General features: G+C 43.8%; 1 protein-coding gene across 1 annotated transcript in view; it reads right to left on the bottom strand.

Annotated features, from left to right (window-relative positions):
- The window catches only part of LOC122939843 (alpha-2-macroglobulin-like), a 138,827-nt gene that overhangs the window by 32,030 nt on the left and 91,028 nt on the right, over positions 1-15,769 (bottom strand). The window contains exons 18-21 of the mRNA XM_044296034.1: positions 3,414-3,486; positions 1,474-1,699; positions 1,138-1,258; positions 211-332 (exon numbers count right to left, since the gene is read on the bottom strand). Coding sequence (XP_044151969.1) covers positions 211-332; positions 1,138-1,258; positions 1,474-1,699; positions 3,414-3,486 — 542 coding nt within the window. The remainder of the gene's footprint in view (positions 1-210; positions 333-1,137; positions 1,259-1,473; positions 1,700-3,413; positions 3,487-15,769) is intronic.

Raw genomic sequence — 15,769 nt, 5'->3', positions numbered from 1 at the left:
TGAGCACCTTGGTAAAATTCAGAAACAATTGATTTTTTTTTTACCTAATTGACATTATTTTGAAAAAAGAACAATATTTTTCAGCTTTGAGTTTGAACTAAATGTCTTAAAGGGGTTGTCCAGGAGTTTTTGTATCGCTGGGTAACAAGGAAAAAGTCTCAACATCTTAAATCACAGTAGGGCATCGCTGTCTTACAATGGAGAACTTACCTTGACCACAATGGTTTTCTCAACAGAATCTTCTCGATGATCACTGCTTATCAGTAAAGGATCCTCAGTACATTTCCCATCGACCTCTAGAGAACCACTGTCTACATGGACCTTTAGGGTCTCTGAAAATTATATTAGATATTAAATCAGGTCGTTCTTTAATGTATTACATTACAAATGAGTACAGAACATAAAGAGACTTTTTTTTTATATTATTCTTACTCCTTTACATGATCCAACACTTGTTTCTTACCTAGTGGATATTCAATAGTACATGTATGTACTAATGTGTGTATGCATGTGTTGTCACAGCTTCAGGGCCAGTGCAGTGTGACTGATGAAGAGGATTTACATTAAACAGTTATGACCTATTTAGTGGAATACTTGTACTGGAATACCCCTTTAAAGTTTAAAGGGCATCTGTCAGCAGATTTGCACCTATGAAACATGTCCACTTGGCAGCTGAAGGCATCTGTGTTGGTTCCATGTTGATATGTGCCCGCATTGCTGAGAAAAATGATGTTTTAATGTATGCTAATGAGCCTCTAGGAGCAACGGGGGCGTTACCGTTACACCTAGTGGCTCAGCTCTCTCTGCAACTGCCGCACCCTCTGGACTTGACAGGGCCAGTCAATAAGAACATAATCACAGATGGTCCTGTCAATCAAAGTACAAGGGGTGCGGGAGTTGCAGAGAGAGCAGAGATTCTAGGTGTAATGGCAACGCCCCCATTGCTCCTAGAGGCTCATTTGCATATAATAAAACATGAGTTTTCTCAGCTATTGGGCACATATGAACTTGGGACCAACACAGATGCCTTCAGCTGCCAAACACACATGCAACAGGTCATCCAGTGTCATAGGTACAAATCTGGTGACGGATGCCCTTTAAATTTAAAATATTATTTGGTGTAAATGAATACAGTACTTGGTTTCACTGCGGTAACATCCCAGGTGAAACTGTGTGCGTGCCCCTCGCAGACACATCTGGCTTGCTCCCTGTTCTTGACTGTTGCAAATTCCTCAGAATCCGGCAATGACACGACAATCTGTTTTAATAAGAATGCAAAAATGATAAGTAAAGAATTAAAAGACGTGCTGCGTGGTTGCTGCTAGATTGTATGGAATCATAATATATGCCAAACTTTCAGTTTACAAATGTCTAGATTTTTTTTTTTCTCATCAATGGAAATCCACCACCAGAAAATGGATGCCATCAATCATTTTCAGCGGTAATTTTTAGATTTATCAGCATCTTTCTTACCAGAATACATTTCTTTGCATGGCTGAAGACCACGACTTGTAGGGTAAATGTCTCTCCTTGTACTACAGAGTAGGGGGCAATCAGGTCAATGAAGTAAGGTTGGAAGGTGGTGAGCTCAACACCAGAGACACTGGCAAAACCGGTCTTGCTTACGCAAATGGCATCAGTCACCCACTTAGTGATGCTGTGTGGTGTAGCTCGATTTAGTACAGTGTGTCCGTCTGAGCTGTAGAACAAACATCACACAGGAATAAATTAAAGGAATTCTGTCATCAGGATTTTAGCAACAGAGCTTGTCACATTAACACATCAGTCTCCTCGATTTAGTTTAAAATATTCTAGTCTTACTGCCATATGTCTTGTCATTTCTGTAAAAATCGCTTTTATTCATATGCAAATTACCTCTCTAAGGAGCCCAGCCGTTGGAGCACAGCCCTGCCCATTCTCTTGGAGGCTAGCACTGCCCCACTGCAAATTATTCACTCCTTTCATCGCTGATGTAATTGTTCTGGTGCACTGTAATCTCGCGCATGCGCCCTGGATCCACTCATCATCAGTCCTGGCAGCAGGCCTCAGCGAACGAAGCGCGCATGCGCCAGCTGCCAGCATGCCTCCTCTCCTGCCCCTTCTGTCCTCTGCCTGTCATGAATCTCACGCCACTCCGCTCTTCCTTTCCAGGTCAAGCGAAGTGCGCAGACAGCTTGCGAATGCGTGCTTTGTTCGCTGAGGCTGCTGCCAGGACACCGAACCGGGGTGCAATGACGGGGGCGGCGCTATCACAGCTCCCTGTCATTCCACCCACTACTTGCAAAAAAAAATGCGCTTCATGAAGTAATCAGTCACGAAGCGCATTTTTAGGTGAAATTCGGCAAATCAGCCGAATCAAACTTTTAAGAAAATCTCTAATCACAACCAATCTCAAGGAAATTCACTTGCATGTTGCTAGAACTACATAATGATTGAAAGGCTAAGTACACCTTTAGGGGCAATTCTTTTATGATTGTATTTTACTCATTTTGGGCTAAGAATCTTTTTTTTTTCAATGAATCTTTATTAAACATATGCAGATGTTCTGTCACAAAGGGTTAACTGTCTAGCTGTGTGAATACTTTCACTTCCACTTTGTAAGCTAGAAATAGAATCTAGTAAGATAAGAATTGAGATATAATAAGTGTTTAGGAGGAGGTCAGAGATCAGAGATAAGGAGCTGTCAGCTGAGCTGCGTGATGGGACACAGTAAAGACAGAGCATGCTACTAGAGAATCTCAAAGCTGTGTAGAGAAAGAGGCTCAAAAGTTTTAATGAATACAAGTGGAAAAAGGATTTGAGCTCAAAATTAATACAATGCAGTAATAATAAAAAATTAACTCTTAAGTTAATTTGAGCAGAACTACAGGATGTCCTGTTATTACAGCTGTATTATGTACTGCTAAAATATAGCTTAGCCTACTTTCACACTAGAACTTTTTGTGGATCCGTCATGGATCTGCAAAAATGCTTCCGTTACAATAATACAACCGCATGCATCCGTCATGAATGGATCCGGTTGTATTATCTCTTCTATAGCCATGACGTTTTCTATTGTGCCAGAATGTGTCAGAGAAAACAGATCAGTCCCCATTGACTTAAATTGTGTGCTAGGACGGATCAGTTTAGCTCCACTTTGTCAGGCAGACAGCAAAATGCTGCAGGCAGCGTTTTGGTGTCCGCCTCCAGAGCGGAATGGTGACTGGTGGCAAACTAATACATTCTGAGCGGATCCTTTTCTATTCAGAATGCATAAGGGCAAAACTGATCCGTTTTGGACCGCTTTTGAGAGCCCTGAACGGATCTCGCAAACGGAAAGCCAAAACGCTAGTGTGAAAGTAGCCTTAAACTGGCTGATAGGCAGTAGCTGTCAATTTCAATTGCTATACGTTGACATTATTATTATTACTTACTCCACAGGAACGACTTCAAAAATCCAGCTGTCTGTAAAGTCCCTTCGTGTGAAATGTTCTTGTATCTCTTTATCTTTTCCAAGAAAATGTAAGATTGCATTAAAATAATGGCACTTAAAAGAGTAACAATGCAACGTGTACAGAATTCAAATATACTTTGCCACCCCCCCCCCCCAACTTAGACAGAATGGTGTAATATCAATCACTGTAAAACATGGAAATGGAAAAATGTGACAATGTTATTTCATGTGTGCATCTAGATGTGATTTTTAATATGTACAATACAAAATATCAATACAATATCTTACAAAATAAGGGTACTTTCACATTTGTGGCAGAGGATTCAGGCAGGCAGTTGCTCTCCATTCAGAATGCATTAGGATAAAACTGATCAGTTCTTTTCCAGTATTGAGCCCCTAGGATGGAACTCAATGCCGGAAAAGAATAACTGTAGTGTGAAAGTACCCTACGAGAACACCTTTGTTTTTTTACAACTTAAAACACAGTAGTCTTGTATTGTATTGTGCATAGAGATGAGCGAATCGAAGTTTACGAAGTGGAATTCGATCTGAATTTAAGGAAAAATTTGATTCGCACTGAATCCGTATTTCCTCACACTTTGTGGTAACGAATCGCATTTGTTCCTAAAATGGCTGCTGCATGTGTTAGGACATGGAGATAGGAACTCTGGGAACTAGGGATCACCCACAATGCCATGCAGCCGATCAGCAGCCATCCAGCCCTGTGATGTCACAGCCCTATAAATAGCCTCAGCCATCTTGGATTCAGCCATTTTTCAGTGTACTTAGTGCAGAGAGAGATGTCAGCAGGCGCTAGGGACAGTGGTAGAAAAAACTTTAAAACTTTTATTTAGCTGTATAGAAGTTCAGGGAAAGGATAGGGAGGAATTATTCCACAGCATTTATGTAGAACAAGGTTCAGTAGGGGAGGTTACAGCCTGGGTAATAGGAACAATCCTATGCACTGACTGGGGATCCAAATGCCATTATACAGCTCTGTAATTCCAGCAAACCATTCTTGTTATTGGGGTGCAAGTGCTGTTTCATACAGCCATTAACAGGGTTTATTACAAGGAAATATTTTTACGTCTTATTTGCCCTTGTGCGGTGCAGTTACTGTATATGTTCTAAAGCATTTTTTGGGCTTGTATTAGTGGGGAAAAAGGGTTTATTTTAGCCATTGTGTGGTGAAGTGAGAAAATTGCAGCCCTTTTTGGTATGTATTAGTGGCAAAAACATATATATTATTTGCCATTCAGCAGTGCAGTTATATGTTCTAAAGCCCTTTTTGGCGTGTATTAGTGGGGAAAAAAAGGGCTTATTAGTTGTTGTGTGGTGAAGTGAGAAAATTACAGACTTTTTTGGGGTGTTTTAATTTCCTTTTTATTTATTTGATCTAACAGTATGTAATAACAGACAGAGAAGTGACAGGCCCTGCACAGGGGAGTGGCAGAGGCCTAAATGTTTCTGGCGCAGGCACAGGTCGTAGCAGAGTAAGGGGGCGTGGAAGCAGGAGTCGCAGCGAGAGGCCTGAGCTCCCAGTGTCATCTAGCGGTCGTGTCTTGACCAGCAGCCCAGTGGTACTTGAATGGTTGACTCGGTCATCCACTTCATCCCAAGTGACATCAGCCACCCCCAGCCAACAGTCGGTGAGTTCGTCAGAAACAACCCTTAGTTGGCATGGCCCGGGAGCAGGCCCTGTGTCCTCACCTGTCCTCAACCTGCCTCTGTCCTTTTATGTTCCCTCAGCCAGAGAAGTATTATTTTCTGTGGGCTCAGCTCCACTATACAGTGAGGACAAGCTACTAGAAGACAGTCAGCAGCTACTGGCCAGCCAAGATGTGGAGGAGACATCCGCCCCTTCATCCAGTAGGTGGGCAAGTAGTGATGAGGAGAGTGGCTTGGGAGCTGGTGTTGCGAGCGGTCAGGCTCCTGACCCAGAGACCGTTGAGAAAGACATCAGTGACCTGCAGACAGAACTCGATGATGTAGCTGATCACACTTGGGAGCCACAGTGTCAATGTTGGCACCATGGCCCTGCGTCAACATATGCAGCGTCACCATAAAGTGGCCTGGGAGAACCATGGCTTCGATGTGGTGGTCTAGCCTGCCGCAACAACCACTGCATCACTAATGTTGAGCGCAAATATTCAAATTACGAATTTTGAGAATATTGCAACTTCGAGAATATTTCGAGTATAGTGCTATATATTCGTTTTTTCGAATATTCATCATTTTTTTTACTCGAAAAATCGGCAATGTAATGATCGCATAATATGCGAAAATTACGCGATCAATACAGGTGTGGGTCAAAAAGGAATATATAGCATATTCGTAATTTTTTTCCTTCTGAAGTTATGATTCTTCCCTGCTTAAGTTGCTTGTCAAGCAATTTAAGCAGGGAGGAATCTTGACTTCATATTGGAAAAAAATTGTGAAAATTCTAAAAAACAAATATATAGCACTATATTCAATATACTGCTATATATTAATTTTTTTGAATATTCGTCATTTATTTCCATCTGAAGTCATGGTTCCTCCCTGCTTAAGTTGCATGATAAGCAACTTAAGCAGTGAGAAATCATAACTTCAGATGGAAAAAATTACGAATATTCTAAAAAAATAATATATAGTACTATATTCTATAGTGCTATATATTCCTTTTAGACCCACGCCTGTATTGATCGCGTAATTTTCGCATATTACGCGATCATTACATTGCCGATTTTTCAAGTAAAATAATGTAGAATGTAACGAATATTCGAATTTGCGAATATTCGCCAAATATTCTACAAAATATTAATGAAATATTGCAAATTCGAATATGACCCCTGTCGCTCATCACTATGCATCACCCAGTGGCACGCACCCGATTTCAGGCAGTCAAGGCTCCACCACCTCAGCTGAAGGGAGCTATCTGTCCATCCCATCGTCTGCTGGTACTGATGCTCCTCCTCCTCCTCCTACTCCTCGTCAGTCATTCCGACAGAAATCAATCACCGAATCGATTGCCAAGCGACAACAGTATGCGTGCACTCATCCAACGGCGCAGAAGATGAATGTGCTCCTGGCCAAGTTGCTGGTGCTGCAGTCCCTTCCTTTCCAAGTGGTGGACTCTGCACCTTTCAGAGACATGATGGCTTGTGCCGAGCCGAGGTGGAGAGTCCCAAGCCGTCATTTCTTTGCCAAAAAGGCAGTACCAGCCCTGCACACGTATGTTGAACAGAAGATGGGCCAGTCCTTGAGCTTGTCAGTGTCTGCCAAAGTGCATGGAAGCACAGACGTGTGGACCTGTAACTACGGTCAGGGTCAATAGATGTCCTTTAAGGTCAACTGGGTGAATGTGTTCCTGCACAGCCACACCAGAAACTTGGCCAGGTGACGCCGCTCCCGCCTCCACGTTCTCACGCCGTTGGTTCTGCGAAAATGTCCACCTCTGCCTCCTTATCCTCCACCGTGTCCTCAGCCTCCACTGCAGGGACAATTCACAGTGCCCCTCCAGCATACCACATGAACAAGGCATGGCAGTGTCACACTGTTCTGCACCTCATTTGCCTGGGTGAATGCAGTCACACAGGGGAGGAACTGCTCCATGTCCTTCATCAAGAAATTGATTCCTTTCTCTGCGACAACTCAAAATCAGAACCATGGTGACCAACAATGGGAAGAGCATGGAGTCAGCGCTGAGTCAAGGAGGGCTGAGCCATGGTGCCTGCATGGCATACTTGTTCAATCTGGTTGTCAAGCATTTCCTGACATCTTCCACTCATCAGCAAGCCTATAAATGGCCAGGAAACTTTGCATGCACTTTAGCCACTCATACACTGCAAAGCACACACTCCTTGAGCTGCAGTGGCAGAACGGCATCCCCCAACATAGGCTGATATGCGACATTTCCACCCGTTAAAATTTCCACCCTCCATATGTTTGACTGACTATACGAACAGAGAAAGGCCATAAACGATTTCTTGATGATCCAAGCGGACAGGACTACTCCTTTGTGCAACTTCGATGTCAGCCAGTGGCAGCTGGCTGGTCATGGGACTGGAGACATTGCGCCTAGATTTCATGGCTACATGATCCCTGTGGGGGCTGAACTGAAGGAGGAGGAGAAGGAGAACAACCGGAGCACAAGCAATGTGTAGTGAAATGGGTGGTTTTTCTACACAGGTGACAGGTGAGGAGGAGCAGGAACAGCTAGAGGAGCTACAGCGGCGATGAGGAAGAGGGGACAGAGGACCCAGACACACTGTGGCAGTATGCAGTGGAGATGGAAGCAGGGAGTCCCTCCGAGTCACTTGTGCAAATGGCCTGATGCATGCTGACTTGCTTGTGTAGTGACAGCTGAATTGTCACCATTCAGCAGAGCGATGACTTCTGGCTCTCCACCTTGTTGGACCATCGCTACCAGTCCTAAATGGGGGCATTTTTTACACCTGCTGAGAGGGAGGACAAACTGAACTACTATAGAGGCATCCTATGTAGTCATTTGGCCGCTGCCTATCTGCACCATCGCCCATCCTCTCACATGTCTGACCGGGGGGCCCTCTGCGCTCACATTTCTCTGACATGACTGCTGTGGCAGGGTGGGGGGTAGGAGCAGCTCCAGCTCCATCAGCAGCAACTTGAGTCTAGAGTCGCTGATGAGCAGCTTTCTTCACACACCTAGTGAAGAAACTACTCATCATCTGCAGCAGCAGCTAGAACTGAAGCAGGACCTGAACCAGCAGGTGGTGGCATACTTGGACAGCACCCTGCCACCCTGCATTGAAGATCCGATGGACTACTGCACAGCAAAACTGGATTTGTGGCCGCAACTGGCAGAGCTTGCCCTGGAAAAGTTCTCCTGCCCGGCCAGTAGTTTGGCATCAGAGTGGGTGTTTAGTGCGGCAGTGGCCATAGTTACCCCAAGAAGAATTTGCCTGTCCACCCAAAATGTGGAGAGACTGACCTTTGTCAAGATGAATCAGGCATGGATCAGCTAGGATTTCCACCCACCAATGCCTGATGCATCAGACTAGATCATCCATGCTGCCACACCAACACCTTGACAAAAGAGATCAGTTTCTTCTGGCTACCTGCCTCAGCTAATATTCTGATGCTGCCACCCGCCGGGTGTCACACATCTGATGCCAAGTGCTCATTCTTTAACACACCATCTTCAACTGGTACTGGTATTGCCATCCACCTCCCCACTATGTCACCTTGCCACTGTGTGGTCCTCTGATGCTGCTGCCACCTCCACAATATGTCACCTTGCCACTCTGTGGTCTCTTGATGCTGCTGCCACCTCCACACTATGTCACCTTGCCACTCTGTGGTCTCCTGTTGCTGCTTACACCTCCACACTATGTAACCTTGCCACTCTCCTGATACTGCTGCCACCTCCATACTATGTCATCTTGCCACCCTGTGGTCTCCTGATGCTGCTTACACCTCCACACTCTGCAACCTTGCCACTCTGTGGTCTTCTGATGTTTCTGCTACCTCAACACTATGTCACCTTGCCACTCTGTGGCCTCCTGATGCTACTGCCACCTCAGTATTATGTCATCTTGCCACCCTGTGGTCTCCTGATGCTGCTTACACCTCCACACTGTCATTGTGCCACTCTGTGGTCTCCTCATGTTGCTGCTATTTTGCCTTTTGGCCTGGCTGACATGATTTATTTGACTCTTCTTCTGATCTGTCAGAAGGAAGGAAAAATGAGGTGCACCATGGATCCTGTCTATGTAACAGCTGTAAGGCCTGCATGACATGGTCCCTATTTTGCATCAGAATTGGCTTATGATTTGGTAGCCAAAAGCAGGAGTGGGTACAAAACACAGAAGACATGCAAATACTCAATTCACGTGGCATCTCTGTTTTGGATACACTCCTGTTTTTTTGGGCCTTAGCAATACTGATGTTACTGACCAAATGCTGACCGAGTGAAGGTGGATGTTCCACAGACACGATCCCTTTTTGGTGAGTTATTGTTTTAATGGATCAGAGGAAGGGTAAAATAATCAGTGAAGTAAACACAAACTTACTGCTGACACTCCACTCTGTCGGGGGCTCTTCTTGTATAAGCATTTAATAGAACAGGTTCTGTAGACATCTATGTGGAATCAGCTGACGACGGTGTAAAAGGAGTGCGCTTCTTCTTGTCGCTAACATTGACCTGTAAGGCTGAGTTCACACTTGAGTTATTTGGTCAGTTTTGACCCCGTAACTGCCCAAATAAGTGATGGTGTGCAGTGATTCTAAGAGCGACGCCTGTCATCTGCAGGTCATACTGACTCACAGTATTATTTCACTACCACAGCAGACTCCCTATGTGTGTTACTGCAAGGCACAGTGTTCTACACCACTATAAAGGCTCTCTGCAGCCAGGAAATTGTTGTTTTTAATGCAATTCACCACAAATAAATTCAGATCGAACCAAATTCTTTTGAGAAATTCGCTCATCTCTAATTGTGCACATTGTATATTCCTGAATTGGCAGAATAATTTTTTTCATTTATGTCACTCAAAAGATAGAATACAGCTACGTCAATGAAATATTAAAACAACCTCATAACTATAGGATTGGGGCTAGAATACAGGTGAAGATTTTCATGCAATTTTTAGCGTTTTTTTTACCCTTTTTTTTAGCCAAAGCCAAAACTGGAACTAGTTTATAGTATTTATCACATATATTCTATTCACAAATTTTTATTGTGAATATCAGAATTCGCGAAGATGTAGAATATAGTGCTATATATTCGTAATTGCTAATATTCTAGATTTTGTTTTTCATCAGTTACCTCCCTTCTTGCTTGTGGGCCAATGAGAAGGCTGCAATATCTTTGTCAGAGCTTAGCACCATTCCTAGCAACCAATAGGAAAGTTGCCTACCCCTTACTATATAAGAAACTCCCCAGCAGCCATTTTCAGCCGTTTTTTTTTGTTGCAGTTCTGAGAGCAGTGACATTGCTGTGCTCTGTGCTTTCATCTGGATCCTATTCCTTATCCAATTACATTAGATAGATAGTTAGCTCATATATAATACAGATAGTTAGTGGGAGATAGTCAGTGTAGGTTAGATAGTGATGTAGTGTAGCTGATAGGTTCCAGTGCAGGGTGTTAGGTAATGTGATAGGAATTACTGTTTCTCTGCTGTCCATACATACAGGTGAAATTAGAAAAATTTGAATATTGTGCAAAGTTCATTTATTTCAGTAATGCAACTTAAAAGGTAAAACTAACATATGAGACTCATTACATGCAAAGCGAGATATTTCAAGCCTTTATTTGTTATCATTTGGATGATTATGGCTTACAGCTTATGAAACCCCAAAGTCACAATTTTGAGGTACCCTTTGCTCAGGGGATATGGATTAGGCTACTTTCACACTTGCATTCGGTGTTCCGCTTGTGAGTTCCGTTTGAAGGCTCTCACAAGCGGCCCCGAACGGATACGTACATCCCCAATGCATTCTGAGTGGATGCGGATCCGCTCAGAATGCATCATTATCCACCGTTTCGCCTCCGTTCCGCTCAGGAGGCGGACACCCAAACGCTGCTTGCAGCGTTTTCGTGTCCGCCTGGCCGTGCGGAGCCAAACGGATCCGTCCAGACTTACAATGGAAGTCAATGGGGACGGATCCGTTTGACGTTGACACAATATGGTGCAATTTCAAACGGAACCGTCCCCCATTGACTTTCAATGCAAAGTCAGGACGGATCCGTCTGACTAACAATTAGACTTAGATTTGTTTCAGAAATATAATGCAGATGGATCCGTTCTGAACGGATACCATTGTTTGCATTATAGGTGCGGATCCGTCTGTGCAGATACCAGACGGATCCGCTCCTAACGCAAGTGTGAAAGTAGCCTCAATTAGCCGACTAGAGTGTGACACTTTGAGCCTAGACTATTGAACCTTTTCACATAATTCTAATTTTAAGCTGCATTAATGCAATTCCTTTTAATTTGCTTTACTGAAATAAATGGACTTTTGCACGATATTCAAATTTTTCGAGTTTTACCTGTACATGCTACAGACATAGTGCTGTGATGTCACAACAATCAGTAATATCTACTCAGACCTGATAAAATGTGAAGTTGCATGTATTGCGCCAAAAATATGCGCATAATTAGTGCTGATTTGCGTGATCGCAAAAATAATGACTGGAAATCATGAATTCTAGAATTTGCTAATTTATTGCGAATATTAAGTGAAAAATTCACAAAATATCGCAAAAACGATTATTGCCTATTAGGGATGAGCGAACTCGAACTGTATAGTTCGGGTTCGTACCGAATTTTGGGGTGTCCGTGACACGGACCCGAACCCGGACATTTTCGTAAAAGTCCGGGTTCGGGTTCGGTGTTCGTCGCTTTCTTCGCGCTTTTGTGACGCTTTCTTGGCGCTTTTTGAAAGGCTGCAAAGCAGCCAATCAACAAGCGTCATACTACTTGCCCCAAGAGGCCATCACAGCCATGCCTACTATTGGCATGGCTGTGATTGGCCAGAGCACCATGTGACCCAGCCTCTATTTAAGCTGGAGTCACATAGCGCCGCCCGTCACTCTGCTCTGATTAGCGTAGGGAGAGGTTGCGGCTGCGACAGTAGGGCGAGATTAGGCAGATTAACTCCTCCAAAGGACTTGATTAACTGATCGATCTGCAGCTGTGGATCATTGAGCTGCTGATCCTCAATTGCTCACTGTTTTTAGGCTGCACAGACCGTTTGTCAGTCTCATTTTTCTGGGGTGATCGGCGGCCATTTTGTGTCTTGTGGTGCGCCAGCACAAGCTGCGACCAAGTGCATTTAACCCTCAATGGTGTGGTTGTTTTTTGGCTAAAGCCTACATCAGGGTGAAGCTGTCACACCAAGTGCATTTAACCAGCAATAGTCTGTTCATTTTTTGGCCATATACAAAATCAGGGGCAAGCTGCGCCTGTCACCAAGTGCATTTAACCCTCAATGGTGTGGTTGTTTTTTGGCTAAAGCCTACATCAGGGTGAAGCTGTCACACCAAGTGCATTTAACCAGCAATAGTCTGTTCATTTTTTGGCCATATACTAAATCAGGGGCAAGCTGCGCCTGTCACCAAGTGCATTTAACCCTCAATGGTGTGGTTGTTTTTTGGCTAAAGCCTACATCAGGGTGAAGCTGTCACACCAAGTGCATTTAACCAGCAATAGTCTGTTTATTTTTTGGCCATATCCCAGTCTAATTCTGTCACTAAATCCATACCGGTCACCCAGCGCCTAAATACTAGGCCTCAAATTTATATCCCGCTAAATCTGTCCTTAGTGCTGTAGCTGGGCGAGTTATTTAGTGTCCGTTCAAGCACATTTCTTGTTCTGGGTTGAAATACAATTCCCAATTTAGCAATTTCATAATTTAGTGGTTTCTGCTATATCAGAGCTATTTGAAATCTATCCCTAAAAGGGTATATAATATTCAAGGTGCACATTGGGTCATTCAGAATAACTTCACACACACCCGCTACTGTGTATTTCCAAGTCTAATTCTGGCACTAAACCCATACCTGTCACCCAGCGCCTAAATACTAGGCCTCAAATTTATATCCCGCTAAATCTGTCCCTAGTGCTGTAGCTGGGCGAGTTATTTAGTGTCCGTTCAAGCACATTTCTTGTTCTGGGTTGAAATACAATTCCCAATTTAGCAATTTCATAATTTAGTGGTTTCTGCTATATCAGAGCTATTTGAAATCTATCCCTAAAAGGGTATATAATATTCAAGGTGCACATTGGGTCATTCAGAATAACTTCACACACACCCGCTACTGTGTATTTCCAAGTCTAATTCTGGCACTAAACCCATACCTGTCACCCAGCGCCTAAATACTAGGCCTCAAATTTATATCCCGCTAAATCTGTCCTTAGTGCTGTAGCTGGGCGAGTTATTTAGTGTCCGTTCAAGCACATTTCTTGTTCTGGGTTGAAATACAATTCCTAATTTAGCAATTTCATAATTTAGTGGTTTCTGCTATATCAGAGCTATTTGAAATCTATCCCTAAAAGGGTATATAATATTCAAGGTGCACATTGGGTCATTCAGAATAACTTCACACACACCCGCTACTGTGTATTTCCAAGTCTAATTCTGGCACTAAACCCATACCTGTCACCCAGCGCCTAAATACTAGGCCTCAAATTTATATCCCGCTAAATCTGTCCTTAGTGCTGTAGCTGGGCGAGTTATTTAGTGTCCGTTCAAGCACATTTCTTGTTCTGGGTTGAAATACAATTCCCAATTTAGCAATTTCATAATTTAGTGGTTTCTGCTATATCAGAGCTATTTGAAATCTATCCCTAAAAGGGTATATAATATTCAAGGTGCACATTGGGTCATTCAGAATAACTTCACACACACCCGCTACTGTGTATTTCCAAGTCTAATTCTGGCACTAAACCCATACCTGTCACCCAGCGCCTAAATACTAGGCCTCAAATTTATATCCCGCTAAATCTGTCCCTAGTGCTGTAGCTGGGCGAGTTATTTAGTGTCCGTTCAAGCACATTTCTTGTTCTGGGTTGAAATACAATTCCCAATTTAGCAATTTCATAATTTAGTGGTTTCTGCTATATCAGAGCTATTTGAAATCTATCCCTAAAAGGGTATATAATATTCAAGGTGCACATTGGGTCATTCAGAATAACTTCACACACACCCGCTACTGTGTATTTCCAAGTCTAATTCTGGCACTAAACCCATACCTGTCACCCAGCGCCTAAATACTAGGCCTCAAATTTATATCCTGCTAAATCTCTCGTTACCGCTGTCCTGTTGTGGCTGGGAAAGTTATTTAGTGTCCGTCAAAGCACATTTTTTGTTCTGGGTTGAAATACAATTCCCAATTTAGCAATTTCATAATTTAGTGGTTTCTGCTATATCAGAGCTATTTGAAATCTATCCCTAAAAGGGTATATAATATTCAAGGTGCACATTGGGTCATTCAGAATAACTTCACACACACACGCTTCTCTGCATTTCCAAGTCTAATTCTGTCACTAAATCCATACCGGTCACCCAGCGCCTAAATACTAGGCCTCAAATTTATATCCCGCTGAATTTGAATACAATACATTGGGCCAAATAATATATTTGTTGTTGTGGTGAACCATAACAATGAGAAAAACATCTAGTAAGGGACGCGGACGTGGACATGGTCGTGGACATGGTCGGACATGGTGGGTGACGTGAAGCCTCATTCTCTGCTATGACATGCAGACTGATTCTCTGCTGTCATGAAGCCAGATTGTCTGTTACGGGACCTCTCTGCTCTGCCTGTGTGCTAGGCCTAAATATATGCCAATGGACTGTTGCAGTGGTGGCTGACGTGAAGCCTCATTCTCTGCTATGACATGCAGACTAATTCTCTGCTGACATGAAGACAGATTCTCTGTTACGGGACCTCCCTCCTCTGCCTGGGTGCTGGGCCTAAATATATGCCAATGGACTGTTGCAGTGGTGGCTGACGTGAAGCCTCATTCTCTGCTATGACATGCAGACTGATTCTCTGCTGACATGAAGCCAGATCGTCTGTTACGGGACCTCTCTGCTCTGCCTGTGTGCTAGGCCTAAATATATGCCAATGGACTGTTGCAGTGGTGGGTGACGTGAAGCCTCATTCTCTGCTATGACATGCAGACTGATTCTCTGCTGTCATGAAGCCAGATTGTCTGTTACGGGACCTCTCTGCTCTGCCTGTGTGCTAGGCCTAAATATATGCCAATGGACTGTTGCAGTGGTGGGTGACGTGAAGCCTCATTCTCTGCTATGACATGCAGACTGATTCTCTGCTGACATGAAGCCAGATTGTCTGTTACGGGACCTCTCTCCTCTGCCTGTGTGCTAGGCCTAAATATATGCCAATGGACTGTTGCAGTGGTGGCTGACGTGAAGCCTCATTCTCTGCTATGACATGCAGACTAATTCTCTGCTGACATGAAGCCAGATTGTCTGTTACGGGACCTCTCTCCTCTGCCTGGGTGCTGGGCCTAAATTTATGACAATGGACTGTTGCAGTGGTGGCTGACGTGAAGCCTGATTCTCTGCTATGACATGCAGACTGATTCTCTGCTGACATGAAGCCAGATCCTCTGTTACGGGACCTCTCTCCTCTGCCTGTGTGTGTGCTGGGCCTAAATATATGCCAATGGACTGTTGCAGTGGTGGCTGACGTGAAGCCTCATTCTCTGCTATGACATGCAGACTGATTCTCTGCTGACATGAAGCCAGATTCTCTGTTACGGGACCTCTCTCCTCTGCCTGTGTGTGTGCTGGGCCTAAATATATGCCAATGGACTGTTGCAGTGGTGGCTGACGTGAAGCC

The sequence above is a fragment of the Bufo gargarizans genome, chromosome 6, assembly GCF_014858855.1.
Source record: "Bufo gargarizans isolate SCDJY-AF-19 chromosome 6, ASM1485885v1, whole genome shotgun sequence".
Classification (NCBI taxonomy): domain Eukaryota; kingdom Metazoa; phylum Chordata; class Amphibia; order Anura; family Bufonidae; genus Bufo; species Bufo gargarizans.
The sequence above is the reverse complement of the archived record's forward strand: the minus strand, read 5'-3'. Positions and strand labels throughout refer to the sequence as shown.